At 52.1% G+C, this 16,077-nt stretch overlaps 1 protein-coding gene across 1 annotated transcript in view; it reads left to right on the top strand.

Moving 5' to 3' along the window:
* Positions 1 to 3,187: 3,187 nt before the first annotated feature.
* LOC125425258 (ephrin-A2-like) overlaps positions 3,188 to 16,077 on the top strand; it is a 32,059-nt gene continuing 19,169 nt past the window's right edge. Inside the window, exon 1 of the mRNA XM_048482857.1 lies at positions 3,188 to 3,407. Coding sequence (XP_048338814.1) covers positions 3,295 to 3,407 — 113 coding nt within the window. The 5' untranslated portion in view covers positions 3,188 to 3,294. The remainder of the gene's footprint in view (positions 3,408 to 16,077) is intronic.

The following is a 16,077-nucleotide window of genomic DNA, read 5'->3' as shown; positions in this document are numbered from 1 at the left end:
CTGATTCAGGGCAGGGCATCTCGGCTCCCTTGCCCGCTTTCGGGTCACCACATGGCCCTTGGGGAACTCAAAATACCAACCTGGAATTCGGAACGCTCCGAAATCGTGCAGAGGAAACCTGTGCTTCAAATTCAGAGCGCAAATGTTCAGATTAGAGGGAGTCTGTTTTCTGCAGACACATTTTGTTTGGTGTCCAGGAAAAAAAAACCATGAGAAAAAGTGTGTGTGTGTGGGGGGGGGGGGGGTTCAGCCCTGGAATGCTCCCCCAGGAAGTGGCGCCTGGAGCTCTAGCCCCCCGTACCCCTTCTTGCTACACCACTGGCTGTAACACCATTCCCCCTCCATTATTATTGTTGTTGTTGTTGTTGTAGATTTCACAGCTGCCAGATCTTTAGCTGGTTGTTGGCCTCCATGACAATTTGAGCCTCACCCAGAGGCCTAGGAAGTTGTATCGACGTAGTATTCGTGCGGATCCCAGCAGGGCTGCCTTCTGAATGTGACAGATGTTCATTTTGTCAATTCGAAGATGTTTCAAGTGCTGCCCTAGAGTTGTTGTTGTTGTTGTTGTTGTTGTTATTTTATTATTATTTTATTATTATTTTATTATTATTGTTGTTGTTGTTGTTGTTGTTGTTTGTTATTTGTTATTATTATTTCAGTTTGTCTGCCATCTTTCTCCTTGTGTGTTCAGGGCAGCTTCCAAATACATGACAAATACAGTAAAACCACAGAATTAACAAAACAATTTAAACTCACAGATGGCAACTAAAACATTCTTCAATAGCCCATTTTCCTATACTTGCCAGAAGTATAAAACAGGGAGCCGAGATCGAGGGAGAAGAGGAAGGCCATTAGAGTGCCATTCAAGCCCCCGCTAATGTCTAAGGGCAGCCAGATCAACAGGAAGGGTGTGGGTGAAATGAGCAACAGTGCCGTACAATGGTTAGACAAGGGCTATGGACAGCAGCATTCAAACCCTCCCTCAGCCATAGGAGCTCCCTATGTGAATTCAGGTCATCGCTTTCTTTCAGACTAGCCTACCGCACAGGGCTGTTGTGTTGGGCTGCCAACTCTGGAATTCCTAGAGATTTGGGGGCGGGGTTTGGGAAGGGAAGGGACCTCCATGGGATACAGGACCATAAAGGGATCTGGGAGTAGACCACAAACTGAACATGAGTCAGCAGGGTGACGCGGCAGCCAAGAAAGCCAATGCGATTCTGGGAGTATAGTGTCTAGATTGAGGGATGTAATTGTACCTCTCTGTTCTGCACTGGTTAGACCTCACCTGGAATATTGTGTACAGTTCTGGGCACCGCAATTCAAGAAGGATACTGACAATCTGGAACGGGTTCAGAGGAGAGCAACCAAAATGGTGAAAGGTCTGGAATCCATGCCCTACAAGGAGAGGCTTAGGGAGCTGGGGATGTTTACTTTGGTGAAGAGAAGGTTAAGAGGTGACATGATAGCCATGTTTAGATATCTGAAGGGCTGTTGTGTTGGTGAGGGAAGCAAGCTTGTTTTCTGCTGCTCCAGAAACTAGGACCAGGAGTAACGGGTTCAAGGTGCAGGAAAAGAGATTCCACCTCAACCTTAGGAAGGACTTTTTGACCGTCACGGCTGTTGGACAGTGGAATGCACTCCCTCAGAGTGTGGCGGAGCCTCCTTCTGTGGAGGTTTTTGAAGAGAGGCTCGATGGCCATCTGTCAGGAGTGCTTTGATTATGTGTTCCTGCATGGCACGGGGTTGGACTGGATGGCCTCTTGGGGGTCTCTTCTAACTCTATGATTCTATGAAAGGCCGCCCTCCACAGGAGTCATTTCCTTCAGGAAAACCTATCCCCCTGTAGCCTATAGAGATCAGTTGTCCTTCTGTAAGATCTTGAGGCCTCACATGGAGGCAGCCAAATATTGGAACGGAAGGACTTCAAAAACATGTAATAACCGAACTCCTGAAAGCAAAGCCGTGACCTGGCAGTCACGGGGATTTTCACGAGGTCTTATCTCGATCCAGCCAAGCCCGGTTCTCATGGCAGAGACGTTTTGGGCTGTATCTGTCTAGGGATCCTGTGCTTTGGACCAGGAAATGCTCAAATACCTCAGCGGACCTCAGGGAGTCTTGATTTCCCCCCTTCCTTCAGAAAAGAAAGACCGACAGAGGGACGCGAGCCCACCCCAGGAACACAAGATGGAGTGGCTTCATCTTCTGCTCGAGCCAAGAAAGGGAAAAACAAGAGAGACATTCATTTCTTGGGGGGGAGAGAAAAAGAAACCCGGCCTTTATTATTGCTCAGAGGTTTGGCCTGCAAAGGAGAAACAAAGCATTAATCATGCTAAACGCTTCAATATGCTCCGCTTCAGGATAAGGCCTGGCGGGTTTTGCTAAGATTGGGCTGGTGATGGAGAAATTAGGGGGTTATTAGCCGGGGTCCTCTTAAAATGTCAGGAAGGAAGGGAGGAGAGTGAAGGGCCCGGGTTTGGCAGGCGGGTTGGCTTCGCCTCCTGCGACCCCTCGCTGGTTTGCCGACTGACCAGGAATCTCACCCCCCAATGGCGTATCTAGAAGAAGAAGAAGAAGAGTTTGGATTTATACCCCCCCCCTTTCCCTCCTGTAAGGAGACTCAAAGGGGCTTACAATCTCTTTTCCCTCCCCTGCCCCACAACAAGCACCCTGTGAGGTGAGTGGGGCTGAGAGAGCTCCGAAGAACTGTGACTAGCCCAAGGTCACCCAGCTGGCTTGTGTTGGAGCGCAAGCTAATCCGATTCACCAGATAAGCCTCCACAGCTGAAGTGGCAGAGCGGGGAATCAAACCCGGTTCTCCAGATTAAGCACCTGCTCCTAACCACTACACCAGCTGGCTCTCAGGGTGGGGACAGATGACCCAGGCACCCCATCCAAGTGTCACATGGGGGGGGCACATTTGGCCAGTCCCCCCCTCTCTCTGGCCACACACCTGCCTTCCTTCTGTGCCTTTAGCAGAGCCAAGCTTTCTCAGGGCAAGCTTTGACCGAGAGCCCCGCAGAAGGCACAGGAGCGAGGCTGCGGGGGGGAAAGTTGGCCACCCGGCCTCCTTCCAGGAACAGAGGAGCGAATGCGCTCCGGGCCTCGACGGGTTAACCCCCAACTTTCCAACTCTTTCTCCGCCGCGCCGGCCGCCGATTGGTGGGAAGTTGGAGCCGGGGGCGTGGCCGGCGGGGCGCTTCTCCCCTCTGCTGGTCCCCCGGCTTGGGCCAGCGGCTTGGTGGCGCGCCCGGGTCCCCCGACGGCGCTTGGTGGAGGGGGGGAGCCAGCGGAGCGATGCGCCCGGCCGGGGCGCTCCTGGGGGGGCTGCTCCTGCTCTGGGGGGGCCTCCTGTGGAGGCAGGTGCGCGGCCTCCGCCACAGCGTCTACTGGAACGGCAGCAACCCCAGGTAAAAAAAGAGGGGGGGGGCAGGTTCCTGTCCCTTGTGGGAAGGGGGGAGACCCGGGTTGCTCTTTGGAATCCCCCCCCCCGGCTCCGATCCCGCGTTTTGCCTCCCTCCGGAAAGCGAGCCCTTCCCCCCCCCCACCTCCAGGCCCCTGCGCTCCTGGGGGGCCTCACACCCATCCTTCCCCCCCCCCCACCCCGGATTCTCTCCCCGCTCCCCAAGACTGGCTCTTTTGTTGGACGGGTCTCTTTGTCCGAGGCTGGAGCAACTTTGGATGTCCGGTGCCCCCCCACCCGGTAAGCCTCCCCCCCGCCCCTAAATCTACCCTTTCTCCGGGCTTCCCAGACGGCTTCGACGGAGGACGCCGGCGAGGATCTGGTTAAGGCAGCCGGGGAGAGGGGGAGGAAGGGGGCGCCTCTTCCCCTCCCTCTCTCCTTCCCTCCCTCCCTCCTTCCCTCTTTCTTCCCAGCCGGGCTCCATGTTGCGCGCTCAGCATCTCCTTTGTTTGGAGGCCGACCCAGGTGCCCGCCCCCCCCCTTCCCCACCATTCAAACCGGGCATCTGTACCTTTCGGGGGGGGGGGTCGGGGAAGAGGTGCCCTCTGAGCTCCCCTCCCCACGTCAGCCTCCACCTTGGCTACCTGGTGCAACCCCCTGGGCCTGTTTAGCTCCCCCCACCCCCCAGATTTTGCCACACACCCCCCCCCCGCTCTTCTGGGTTCGCACCCCAAAAGGGGCCTCTCGGGCTGGCATCGGTTCCCTCTCCCCGTGTCCGCCTGGTTGCCTTGGCCTCCCTGTCCACAAACGCTCCTGAAAGCCATGCCCGGTCTTGTGCCCGCGACTCTGCCAGCCGTGGGTGGCGTGCCACTGCTTGTTTCCTGCACGTCTCTTTGTGCCCGCGGATGTGGGTCACGGGACGGGAGTCTTGAGGAGCTGCCAGGTACCCTTTTCCTGTGTAGGATTCTGCGCCAGGAGGGCAGCTTTGGGGGAGGTTTTCCGGGACAAGGTTTCCCCGCTGTGCCAGGCCGGGATGCCATTTCCTTGGCGTGCGTTGTTGAAGGCAGAGATGTGGGCCTCGAACACGCGGGAGTTCGCACTACCATGATACAAATGGGGTACATGACCACCCCCAAAGAGGGCCAAGTTAACTCCTGATCGGGTTGTGGTGGGCTTTCCGGACTGCGTGGCCGTGATCTGGTAGACCTTGTTCCTGACGTTTCGCCTGCATCTGTGGCCGTCATCTTCAGGATTGTATCACAAAGAGAAGTCTGTCACACACTGTGTGGCCAGGTGCAAGTGTAACACACTTCTCTCTGAGATACACCTCCAAAGATGCCGGCCACCGATGCAGCCGAAACGTTAGGAACAAGGTCTACCAGACCACGGCCACGCAGCCCGGAAAACCCACCACAACAGTTGAATCCGGCCGTGAAAGCCTTTGAAAATACATTAACTCCTCAAGACCTGACCTCCTAAAGAGAAAAAAATAGACGCGTTTTGAACCCAATGCAATCCTATTCTGAGTTACTCCATTGAAATGAATGGACTTTGATTGGAGTAACTTTCTTTTCTGGGGATGTTGTGGGGTTTCTGGGCTGTATGGCCGTGTTCCGGTAGCATTTTCTTCTGACCTTTTGCCTGCATCTGTGGCTGGCATCTTCAGAGGATCTGACGGCAGTAGTCAGGAGAAAATGCTACTGGAACGTGGTCACCCCACGACGCCCCAGTGATTCCGGCCGTGAAACCCTTCAGGCAATAACTTTCTTCTCGACTGCACTGAAAAATCTTAGTTTCCCCTATTATGCAGACGTTTGTGTGTGTGCGCAAGGGGGAGGTATTAAAAAGAAAACAAAACATACTCTCTGGTTGTTGTGGGGTTTCCAGGCTGTGAGGCCGTGGTCTGGTAGATCGTCGGCATCTGTGGCCGGCATCTTCAGAGGTGTATCACAGAGAGAAGTCTGTTACACACTGCGTCCCGCGTATTGACTTCTCTCTGAAGATGCCGGCCACAGAGGCAGGCGAAACGTTAGGAACAAGATCTACCAGACCACGGCCACACAGCCCCGGAAAACCCACCACAACCGGTTGAATCCGGCCGGGAAAGCCTTCGACGATACATAAAACTTGTCAAAAGAAGGAGGCGAGCATCTACAACGTTTGCAGAGAGACCGTCATCCGATGGAGCATCTTCCCAAATAAACACTGAATTATGCTCTGCGATTGCCCGTCTTTGAAAAACGACAGCCGGGCGGCACCTTAAATTTGGGCAGATTCATGGACGCGAAGGCCCGTCGGAGGCATAAAATGGATTCTCTGGGCGACAGACGAGATTCAGGCCGGAGGAAAGGGAGGGGGGGGGTGCGCGGAAAAGCAGAGTGTGACACTCTCCTGCCAAAACAAGCAGAAATGCTATACAATGGCCCATTCCTGCAGCTGCGGAGGGTGATAACAATTTAACTTAGCAATTTTAATGTTCTGGCGTGTCGCGGCCAAGGGTTTTAAGGTCTGGCCCGAAAGTTGCTTTCGTACACAGATTATCTCGGGAAACCCGGTTTCCCGGAGCGCGAGATGTAAATTGGTGAATAATCTTTACCAATAATCTTGCTGGCCAAACGGAATTCTTTCTGGGGATAGATCATGTTTCGAAGGGATGGATTTGCATTCCCCCAAAACCCTGCAAAGTAGCTTGGCGGCTCCTACTGGGTTGGCTGGGAAAGCGGCGGAATCGTCTGTTTCGGAGGAAACCTTTTGGGAGCGCCGGGCTTAATTCCTCTCCAAAGGGTTGCTTTGGGCCTACGTCCAACTGGACAACTCGTGGTGTGAATACTTAGTGTTTAGGTCGTGCTTTCAGTATTCAGAGCCGTGGAAGAGGATGACTTTGGATTTATTACCCCTCCCCCTTGGATTTATTACCCCTCCCCCTTTCTTTCCCGTAAGGAGACTCAAAGGGACTTGCAAACGCCTTTCCCTTCCTCTCCCCACAACTGATACCTTGTGAGGCAGGTGTTCTGGGAGAACTGGGACTAGCCCAAGGTCACCCAGCAGGCTTCATGTGGAAGAACAAGGGGAACGAATCCAGTTCGCCAGATTAAAGTCCGCCGCTTATGTCAAGGAGTGGGGAGTCAACCCCAGGTCTCCAGGTAGAATCCACTGCTCTTAACCACGACACTAAGATGGCTCTCTTGTGCGGGTTATGTTGAGGCATAAGAAGAGTCCGGCTGGATCAGACGTGGTTCCAACGAGTACAGGTTCTCACACAACAGCCAACCAGTGGCACTGGAAGGCCAACAAACGGGGCATAATGGTTGAGGCCTTCCTCTGATGCTATTTGCCAGCAGTGACGTTCTGAGGTTGACTGCCTCTGGCAGTGGAAGTTCCATTCAGTCATCCTGACTTGTAGCCCCTGGCAGACCTGTCGTTTGTGAATTTATTTATCCGATCCCTTGAGCCGTCGACACTTGTGATCTCAACCGGGGGAGCCCTGACTCTCGAAAGCTCCTATGCCCAAAATCTTATTGGTCTCTTTGGTGCTGCTGGGTTCGAATCTAGCGCTTTGGCGCATGTGGTTATTATTGCATCCGTTGGCAGCGACTCCCACTCTTTAATAACTCTGTGAGTAAAGTCCTCCTATGGGTTGTCTGTATGGCCCCAGTGAGATCTTGGACCTTTACTGTGTTGGTCCTGATCCTTTTGGAGTGGCCGACTGCGATTGAGGAGGGCCCTATCCAGGCTGTGTATACAACAATTCTCTTCCTGAGGGTGTTGGTTGGAGGTTGAATAATTTCACAGGCTCGGAGTTTGCAGTTCCTGCGTCTTGGAGGCTCTTCCGTGGTTCCATCTTCTTGCGCTCTTTTTACATTTGTCAGTGGATCCGTCTTGAATCTGCGTGGATCGCGTTAACTGGATTATTATTTATGGGCTTGCAGCTCAGTCGGCGCGTTGTTCCCGGCCTTTGCTCGGAGGAGATAAGGAGGGAGGGGCACGTTTTTCTGTGCAGAAATAAGGGAGGCCAACCTTATAACTGAGCCGGGGGGGGGGGGGATGAGAAAGGAACCGAAGAATTTGATCCCATAGCCATTGTGTGACTCCCTCAAACTGATCTGCAAGACCATTCCTCTACTCTCTGGAGCGGAACTAATCAGGAGGAGTCCATCGGGATTTGAAAAACTAACACAGTTTATCCCGGCCCCAGCGTTTGTGAGTCAGATCGGCCAATGCATCTGGAGCACCCAGTTCTGACTCACAAAGACTTTGGGTGGAATATATTTTGTTAGTCTTTCAAATGCCGCTGGACTCCTGTTGCATTTTGCAGGAGGGTGACGCCGCCACCTTTCCAGAATGGTTATATCTGATGTGTTGGTGCTCGTGGCAGCGAGAGGAATGTATTTATTTACCAAAAAAAAAAAAATTACAAATGCACTCTGCGCTTGCTCAGGGGCACTTTCGCTCTCGTTCCGGAGGTTTCCGAGTTCAGCGTCGGTGTGGAAAACCGGAGCTAGCGTGACGCGCTCAGAGTCAGGCTGGGACTTGGGAGAAGAGATGGAACCTTTCCAGGAATGAAGTCATAGGGAAAACCTATTTTCCTCTGAAGCTCATGTCTTCTCAGTCGTAGTGCCCTCTAGGGAATCTTGAGGTGAGGACTCTCGCTCAGCCTGACCCGCCTTGCAGGACTGTTGTGAGGGAAAACCCGAGGAGAAGCACGCCGGTCCCCCTGAGCTCATGGGAAGAAGAGGGTGCTAATCTGGTATATTTCCGGCCCCGTTACAACCTCCGTCATTTTGTTCACAGATGGAGATTTTAAGCGGGCAAATTCAGGGCCGAAAATGTCCCGGATTAACAGATTTAAAATGTGCCAGGCTTATTTGTACTTATTTGTTTTATTCGTTCCGGCCTTTGCAGAGTCCAGCTAAAGTCTGGCACTCGATCCCGAGGAGCCCCTGCGCCAATTAAAACCCACCAGTCGGTTGGCACAACTTGTTCACTTGTGGCGCTGCATCGAGAGAGGTGCCCAGGTGTGTGTGCGTGGTGTGTGCCAGAAGGGGAGAGAATCTGGAATTCAGATTAATCCGCCGTCTTTGTTTCTGTAATCTTAGCCTCCTTTCCTCCCCAACCGGGCCCACCCGGGCAGGACGGGGAAGGGGGGGAGCGAGTCGGGGCGAGTCGGCGAGGGAAGGGATGAAGGGAAACGGGCACATTCCAGCCGGAGTTTTTTTGCTGCGCTCAGCGTGGGAGCTGTTGGGTCTGCTGGCGCTCGGGGCTCGGGCCTAGCCAAAGCCGTGTTCGGGGAGTGCCACGGATGGAGCTGGCCCCACGCCCGAGGAGCGCTATAAATCCCAGGAAAGGATGGCATCGTACGTAGGAGGTAGGCCTGGCTCGGGTGGGCGAGGAAGGTTCTCGCTGTGCCAGGCCGCTCTGCCAGCAGAAACCAGATCACTGCAGAAACCAGATCGGCTGTCTTTCCCGAGGCTTCCTCCGAGCTTCGCTTTGACCACGTAGCTTCAGTTGGCAAGTCGGGGTTTCTGAGATTCAATGCTTCTCCACCATTAAAAACAACACCGGCTGGAGGCAACTAGGGTTTGAAGGAAAAGCATCCCAGTCTTGCTTTTCTCCCTAGGGAAGAAGAGGAAGAAGAGTTTGGATTTATATCCCCACCTTTCTCTCCTGTAAGGAGACTCAAAGGGGCTTACAGTCTCCTTTTCCTTCCCCCCCTCCCCACAACAGACACCCTGTGAGGTGGGTGGGGCTGAGAGAGTTCTGAGAGAACTGTGACTAGCCCAAGGTCACCCAGCTGGCGTGTGTTGGAGTGCACAGGCTAATCTAGTTTGCCAGATAAGCCTCCGCAGCTCAAGTGGCAGAGCGGGGAATCAAACACGTTTATCCAGATTAGAGTGCACCTGCTCTTAACCACTACGCCACTGCTGCCCCTTTCAGTTGGTACCTGGAGATTTCCTGGACTTACTACAGAGATTAGTTCCTCTGGAGAAAATGGCTGCTTGGAGAGTCCTCCCCCCTCCCCCCCCATCCCAAATACCACGCTCCATCCCTAAAAGTTCCAGATATTAACCCGGAGTTGGCAACCATAAGTAGGGAGAGCATTTAAACATACAGAAGAGTGTTTGTCTGTGTGTATTCTGCCCCAGCCGAGGCACACGTTTCCCATCTCTGTGAGAATTTGGCAAAACAGAAGCTGTTGAAGAATTTAAATGTCAGCCGAGTTGGGACAGCTGCTATGCCAGATAGCTAAGTGGAGCCTCCCTGTTCCGTGGAAGTATACCTCTGGAGGCTACTCGCAAGGGAGGGCTGTTTCCTTCGTGCCCTAGTGGCGAACTTCTCAGAAGCATTTGATTTCAGATTTCTTTGGTCCAAACCCTCTTTCTTTGTTTATGGGATGTCTCTTACAGTTGTCTGTTTTTTACATACCCTGTGTCATCTGTGTTGAATCTTGGTGAGAGAAATGGTCTATAACACCCCTCAGAGGGTGTTTGTTGTGAGGGGGGAAGGGCAAGGAGATTGTAAGCCCCTTTGAGTCTCCTGCAGGAGAGAAAGGGGGGATATAAATCCAAACTCCTCCTCCTCCTCCTCCTCCTCCTCCTCCTCCTCTTCTTCTTCTTCTTCTTCTTCTTCTTCTTCTTCTTCTTCTTCTTCTTCTTCTTCTTCTATAAACAACACGGATAACATTAAAAAAAAAAGAAATCTGCTTGCAAACAGGTTGCCGGATCCCTTGGTTTGATCCAGCAGGACTTTCCTTATGCCCTTATGAATCCAAACATCTTTACAGATGCTCGAACGAGGAAAGGAAACTGTTTTCCCTCCTGCGTTATTGCAATAAGAAATAGCACTCACTTGCCCAAATTCTGTTCTGTGTTTTCACTTTTCCTTGGAAGCCATCATGCTTAGGAGTAAGCGTTGTACGTTGTGAAGAGGTTTACTTCGGAGTAAACCCTGCCATTGGGGTGCAGGGAAATGTGGGCTTTGATTTTTAATACATAATTACGCAGTGGGGTTGTTCTGGGATTCGCAGCGGAGGGAATGAAAGGCCCAAATCCTAAACGCATAATCATCCGTGACTGGGACTATTATTAGAAATTATGTGTGTGAGGAACATACAGTCTGCTGGAATTAGCGCTCTGCCAACATATGGTTGAATATGTAGAAGATCGGACTGTAACTTGGAAAACAAATTCATGTTGGGAAAACTTGTTTTGAGGGCTATTCCAGGCTTCCTACCCCCCAACCGCCGATTCAGCTCAACTTGAGAAAGCTCCGTTTATTTCAATATTGCTGGTGTATTATACTCTTGATTTCATTTGTTAAAACATTGCTTCCTCGTGGCTCACGGCTGCTCACAAATCACAGTTTAAAATCACAGAATTTCAAACCAGCTCTATTCAAAACGTAATCAAATAACCCTCCGCCCACACTTGCATAAACTCTATACACCCTTAAGAATCTTATTTTGGGGGGTTTAATGTGGACAAGCTTTCCTTGTGCATCGTTTGCTTTTGGCCCTTCTGTGGAAACACAGCTTTCGCAGTTCCTGTCTGCTCTATTGCCATGCCAAAAAGGCAAGCTGAGACGATGTCTGGAGCCTTGGCGCTCGTTCCAAGAAGTTATGGAGGATGTTACCTACGGAATGGACACTCTAGCTCACTGTATCTGCTTTCAAAGGCTGAATCATAGAATCATAGAGTTGGAAGAGACCCCAAGGGCCATCCAGTCCAACACCCTGCAATGCAGGAAACACAATCAAAGCACTCCAGACAGTTGGCCGTTGATCCTCTCTTAAAAAACCTCCAAAGAAGGAAACTCCACCACACTCCAAGGAAGTGCATTCCACTGTCGAACAGCCCTGACTGTCAGGAAGTTCTTCCTGATGTTTAGGTGGAATCTCTTTTCCTTCACCTTGAACTCATTACTCCTGGTCCTAGAGCAGCAGAAAACAAGCTTGCTCCCTCACCAACATGACGTCCCTTCAAATATCTCAACATGGCTATCATGTCACCTCTTAACCTTCACTTCTCCAGACTAAACATCCCCAGCTCCCTAAGTCTCTCCTCGTAGGGCATGGATTCCAGACCTTTGACCATTTTGGTCGCCCTCCTCTGGACCCGTTCCAACTTGTCAACATCCTTCTTGAACTGCGGTTTCCAGAACTGTACAGAATATTCCAGGTGAGGTTTCACTGATGCAGAATAGAGAGGTCCATCCCTCGATCTAGACACTATACTTCTACTGATGCAGCTCAGAATCACGTTGGCTTTCTTGGCCGCCGCATCACACTGCTGACTCAGTAGTGGCTTCAGTCTATTCCTGACCTGTCTTGCTTGGGGCACACCCTGCACAGACACGAGATCGATTCCAGCATCCCATCAAAACGTAAGGTTGGATTCAGCCTATGTCCTGCCTTACCTCTTACTGCTGTGGGGTTGCCAACTTTCAGGTGGCAGCTGGTGGTCGCCCACTCTTACGGTTGATGTCCGGACGGCTGAGATTAGTTCCCCTGGAGAAAATGGTTGCTTTGGAGGGGAAAGTCCATGGCATTATACCCTGCTTGGGTCCCCCCCCAACCCCCAACCCCTCTCCAGACTCCTCCCACAAAATCTCCAGATTTGGGGGTGGAGTGAGGGGAGAAAGCTCATTGGGGTGTAATGCCATGCACAGGTGTCAGACTCGCGGCCCTCCAGATGTTATGGACTACAGTTCCCATCACCCCTTGCCAGCATGATGCTGGCGGGGGATGATGGGAACTGTAGTCCATACCATCTGGAGGGGGCGCGAGTTTGACACCTGTGTGAAATTTCCAAAGTTGCCATTTGCTCTGGGAATTGATCTCTGTAATCTGGAGATCAGTTATAATCCCCAGAGATCTTCAGGGTCCACCACGAGTAAGGGAAGTCGGTGGAACGGGCCAATTTGTTTATTGTTTATAGGTTTTATATCCCATTGCTCCCTTTTCGGGCTCCGTGTTAGCCTGGATCGTTTGGTGCCCCGTGAATGTATCTGGCATTGTTCCCGTGGCCTCGACCAGCTGGTCGCTTCTCCTTTCACACAAATCCCCGCTTGCGATCATGTTTAAATTGGCACTTTGAGCGCCGTGCGTTGCGTTGCCTGCTTTGCAGACTCTGCTTTGAATCTGCTTCACAAGCCCGGCTTTGCAGGGGAAGCACAAACCAAGCTTTGCTGGTTCGGGTGTTAACGGCAGCAACCGCGGTTGGCGTGAAATTGGGAGGGACCAATCACAGTGCTGGGAGGAGGGAGGAGGCACACGAGAACTGTGCAGCTTTCTTGAAGCAGCGCCGAACCAAAGTTCTCTGCATGATAGGGCTGGAGCTAGGGGGAACTGCGGTTGGGGAATGCATGAGCTCTGCACCCCCGCCACACCCTGGAACGCCCCACACTGGCACGCGCCCGGTGCATTGTGCACCCCCCTGTCCCCTTGATGCTACGCCACTGCTGCATGAGTGTGCCATCGTTGCTGGGACCTCACACAAACGCTGACTTTTATTCCGAGTGGCTGCGGTCACCAGACGGCTGAAATGTAGGGTTAGGGGCAGCCAGCGGACAGCTGTTGCGAAAGAGGTTCTCACAACCTTTTCAGGCAGAGCCTTCAATTTATTTGTCTGCATGTGGACTTTGTCCTCTCTTACCAAATCTGCAATCTTGGCTCGTCGCTTAATCTGCGTGTTGACGGCTTTGCCGTTTAGTCATTGCGGGGGGGGGGAGGGGAGGGTTAAGCCGTTGAAAACATTTCTCTTTTCCAAGTCTCTTTAACTATGAGTGCTCTTATTCTCAGCCAGAACTCAGCCCTAGAAACTGGGTTTGGCGGCCGAGCCTTGTTGCAGAATTCAGGCTCAAGACTGTTCTCTGAACGTGTGCAGAAAACTGCCACCGTGAGCCACCAGTTAGCTGTGACTTTGGGGTGACGGATTATAGGTAACTCATTTCTACCAAGCCCTGACCACATGTCATGGCCGCCTTTCTTCTGTCCTTCAAAGCCCTTTTCTGGGAAGCTCTTGACCTCCATCTGATAACCTTGATAGCTTGAGAGCCAGCGTGGTGTAGTGGTTAAGAGCAGGTGAATTCTAATCTGGAGGACCAGGTTTGATTCCCCACTCCTCCACCTGAGTGGCAGAGGCTTATCCAGTGAACCAGATGTGTTTCCACATTCCTCCATTCCTGCTGGATGACCTTGGACTAGTCCCAGTTCTCTCTAAACTCTCTCAGTCCCACCGACCTCACCAGGTGTCTGTTGTGGGGAGAGGAAGGGAAAGGAGTTTGTAAGCCACCTTGAGTCTCCTTATAGGAGAGAAAGGTGGGGTATAAATCCAAACTCTTCTTCTTCTTAAATGGAACTTCCATGTTCAAAGGCAGTGTATCTTTGAGCACCCCTTCCGATGGGATAGCAGCAGGGGAGAGTTGTTTTCTTCATGTCTTTGCGGCCGGGTTTCCCGGAACATCACGAAAGAAGTTGTTAGACTAGATTTGATCTTTCAGTCTGATCCAGCCGACTTCTTTAAATGAAGCAAAGCTCGGATAAAAATATTTGTTTAAAAGATTAATACCCAGCATTTCAGCAGCGGGCTTGAAGATGGCCTGCGTTCAACGAGGAAAAAGAGAACTGCGTGAGATACAAAAATCAATAGGATTAGCCCAACAATAACAGCGGCATTGGCACTATTAATGAAACCATGAATGGTTTCATGATTGTGTCCTTCTGGAAAGCTCGAGAGACTAGGGCTCATTCCGCACAGCACAAATAAGACGTCCTGAGGATGCAAAACAAAGGTGTCTTGGGGAGGAACTCCATACTGTTTTTCCCCCCCAAAGATGTCCTCAAAATGCCTTATTTCTGCTCAAGTCATCCTATTTTGAGGACTCCTGCAAGACGTCTCCTGCCCGGCTGTGCGGAACGCAGAGCTCAGGAGGCGTCTTATTTTTCCTGTTTCACTCTGTGATCAGTTTTACCCTCCGCTTCCGCCCGACATTTTGTTCTCTGCTGAAGAGCTTCTCTCTGCCTCCAGTTGCTGAAGGTGGCGTTTGCTCCGCAGACTCTGCTCCCGGGCGCCTTTTCAGCTCTAAAAGTACATAGTTGTACTCAGCTCTTCCTGCCAATTCCTGTAATATATAGTTTTTTCTTTTCCTTTGATTTTTGCAGAAGCTGAAGATACGCAGACATACGTATGAGAATCTTAGTTGCTCTGAGGACTCCCATTGGGGCCGCGGAGGGCAGGTGTACCAAATAGGAAAACTATATATTGCCGGAATCAGCGGGAAGAGCTGAGTACAACTATGTACCTTTGGGGGCTGAAAAGGCACCCGGGATCAGAGCCCGCAGAGCAAACCCTGGGGCGACCTTCAGAAAATGGCAGCACACAAAATGTCGGCCGCAAGGGGAGGGTGAAACTGACCAGCTAACTTAATGGCCGGCCACAAACAAACCCCCTTTCCTTGTCTGACGCCCGCGCTGTCCTGATGTCTTATTTTGAGTGCGTGGAGAAGTCGCCTCTTTTTAAGACGTCTTATCCGTGCTTTGCGGAATGGACCTAGAACAGTGGTGGCGAACCTATGGCACGGGTGCCAGAGGTGGCACTCAGAGCCCTCTCTGTGGGCACACACAGAGTCCCCCCCCACACACATCTAGGTTGGCCTGGGCTGCTAGGCTCAATTATTAGCATTAAACCTAAGTCCTAGTTTTGGGGAAGCAGTGTAGGTAACCCTGTCAAGCGCTGTTAAATCCCACTGATTTTCATGGGGAGAACTAAAGCGTGATCCTTTACCTGGGAGTAAGCTCGGTTGCTGGCAATGGGGCTTGCTTCTGAGTAAACCCTCCTAGGGTAGTGATTGACCCGTTCGAAGAGTTGCATGGTTGCTTCAAAGCAAAGCCACCGACTACCACCAAGCTTACTCCTGAGTAACGCGTGCCTCGGAGCCAATTGTTTTTTCTAAACGAAAACCTCAGCATTCAGGTTAAATGGCCGTGTTGGCACTTTGTGATAAATAAGTGGGTTTTGGGTTGCAGTTTGGGCACTCGGTCTCGAAAAGGTTCGCCATCACTGACCTAGAACAACTTTCCCCCTAGGTGGCTGAAAGACTAGTAAGTGGGTACGAGGACAGCCTCGTCAGGTACACGTGCCAAAATTGGGGTGTCACCGCCCAGAAGACACAGTTCTTCATAACCACCCATCAGAAAATGGAGACTGGGGCAAGGACTGAGTTTTCTGCCCCTCCCCTCCGCCCCAGGCAGCCCCTGGGGTGAGGAGAGGGGCTGGAGGCCGGCAAAGGCCAGGAGCCTGTGGGACCCGTCTTCCCGACTTGCTCTGCTGCCTGGCGGGGACACCACCCAGAAGGCACACGGACAGGGCAGTGGCGAGGTTGACCCAGGTTGACTCCTTGGAGTGGCCAGCCCAGCACACAGTCTGCAGAGGGGTGGGCCCTTTCTTCCCCACACGGGACCCGAGGGGAAGGAGGAGGGGCGCCGCCCGGGGACATTTGCCCCCATATGTCCCCTTGGGCGGTAAGCCCCTGGCACCCACCTGATCTCTGAAAGGCCTTCTCGGATGATCTTGAAGAAGAAGAGTTTGGATTTATATCCCCCCTTTCTCTCCTGCAAGGAGACTCAAAGGGGCTTACAATCTCCTTGCCCTTCCCCCCTCACAACAAACACCCTGTGGGGT

This window comes from Sphaerodactylus townsendi, unplaced genomic scaffold (assembly GCF_021028975.2).
Source record: "Sphaerodactylus townsendi isolate TG3544 unplaced genomic scaffold, MPM_Stown_v2.3 scaffold_24, whole genome shotgun sequence".
Lineage (NCBI taxonomy): Eukaryota > Metazoa > Chordata > Lepidosauria > Squamata > Sphaerodactylidae > Sphaerodactylus > Sphaerodactylus townsendi.
This window is presented reverse-complemented; position numbering and strand designations above follow the sequence as displayed.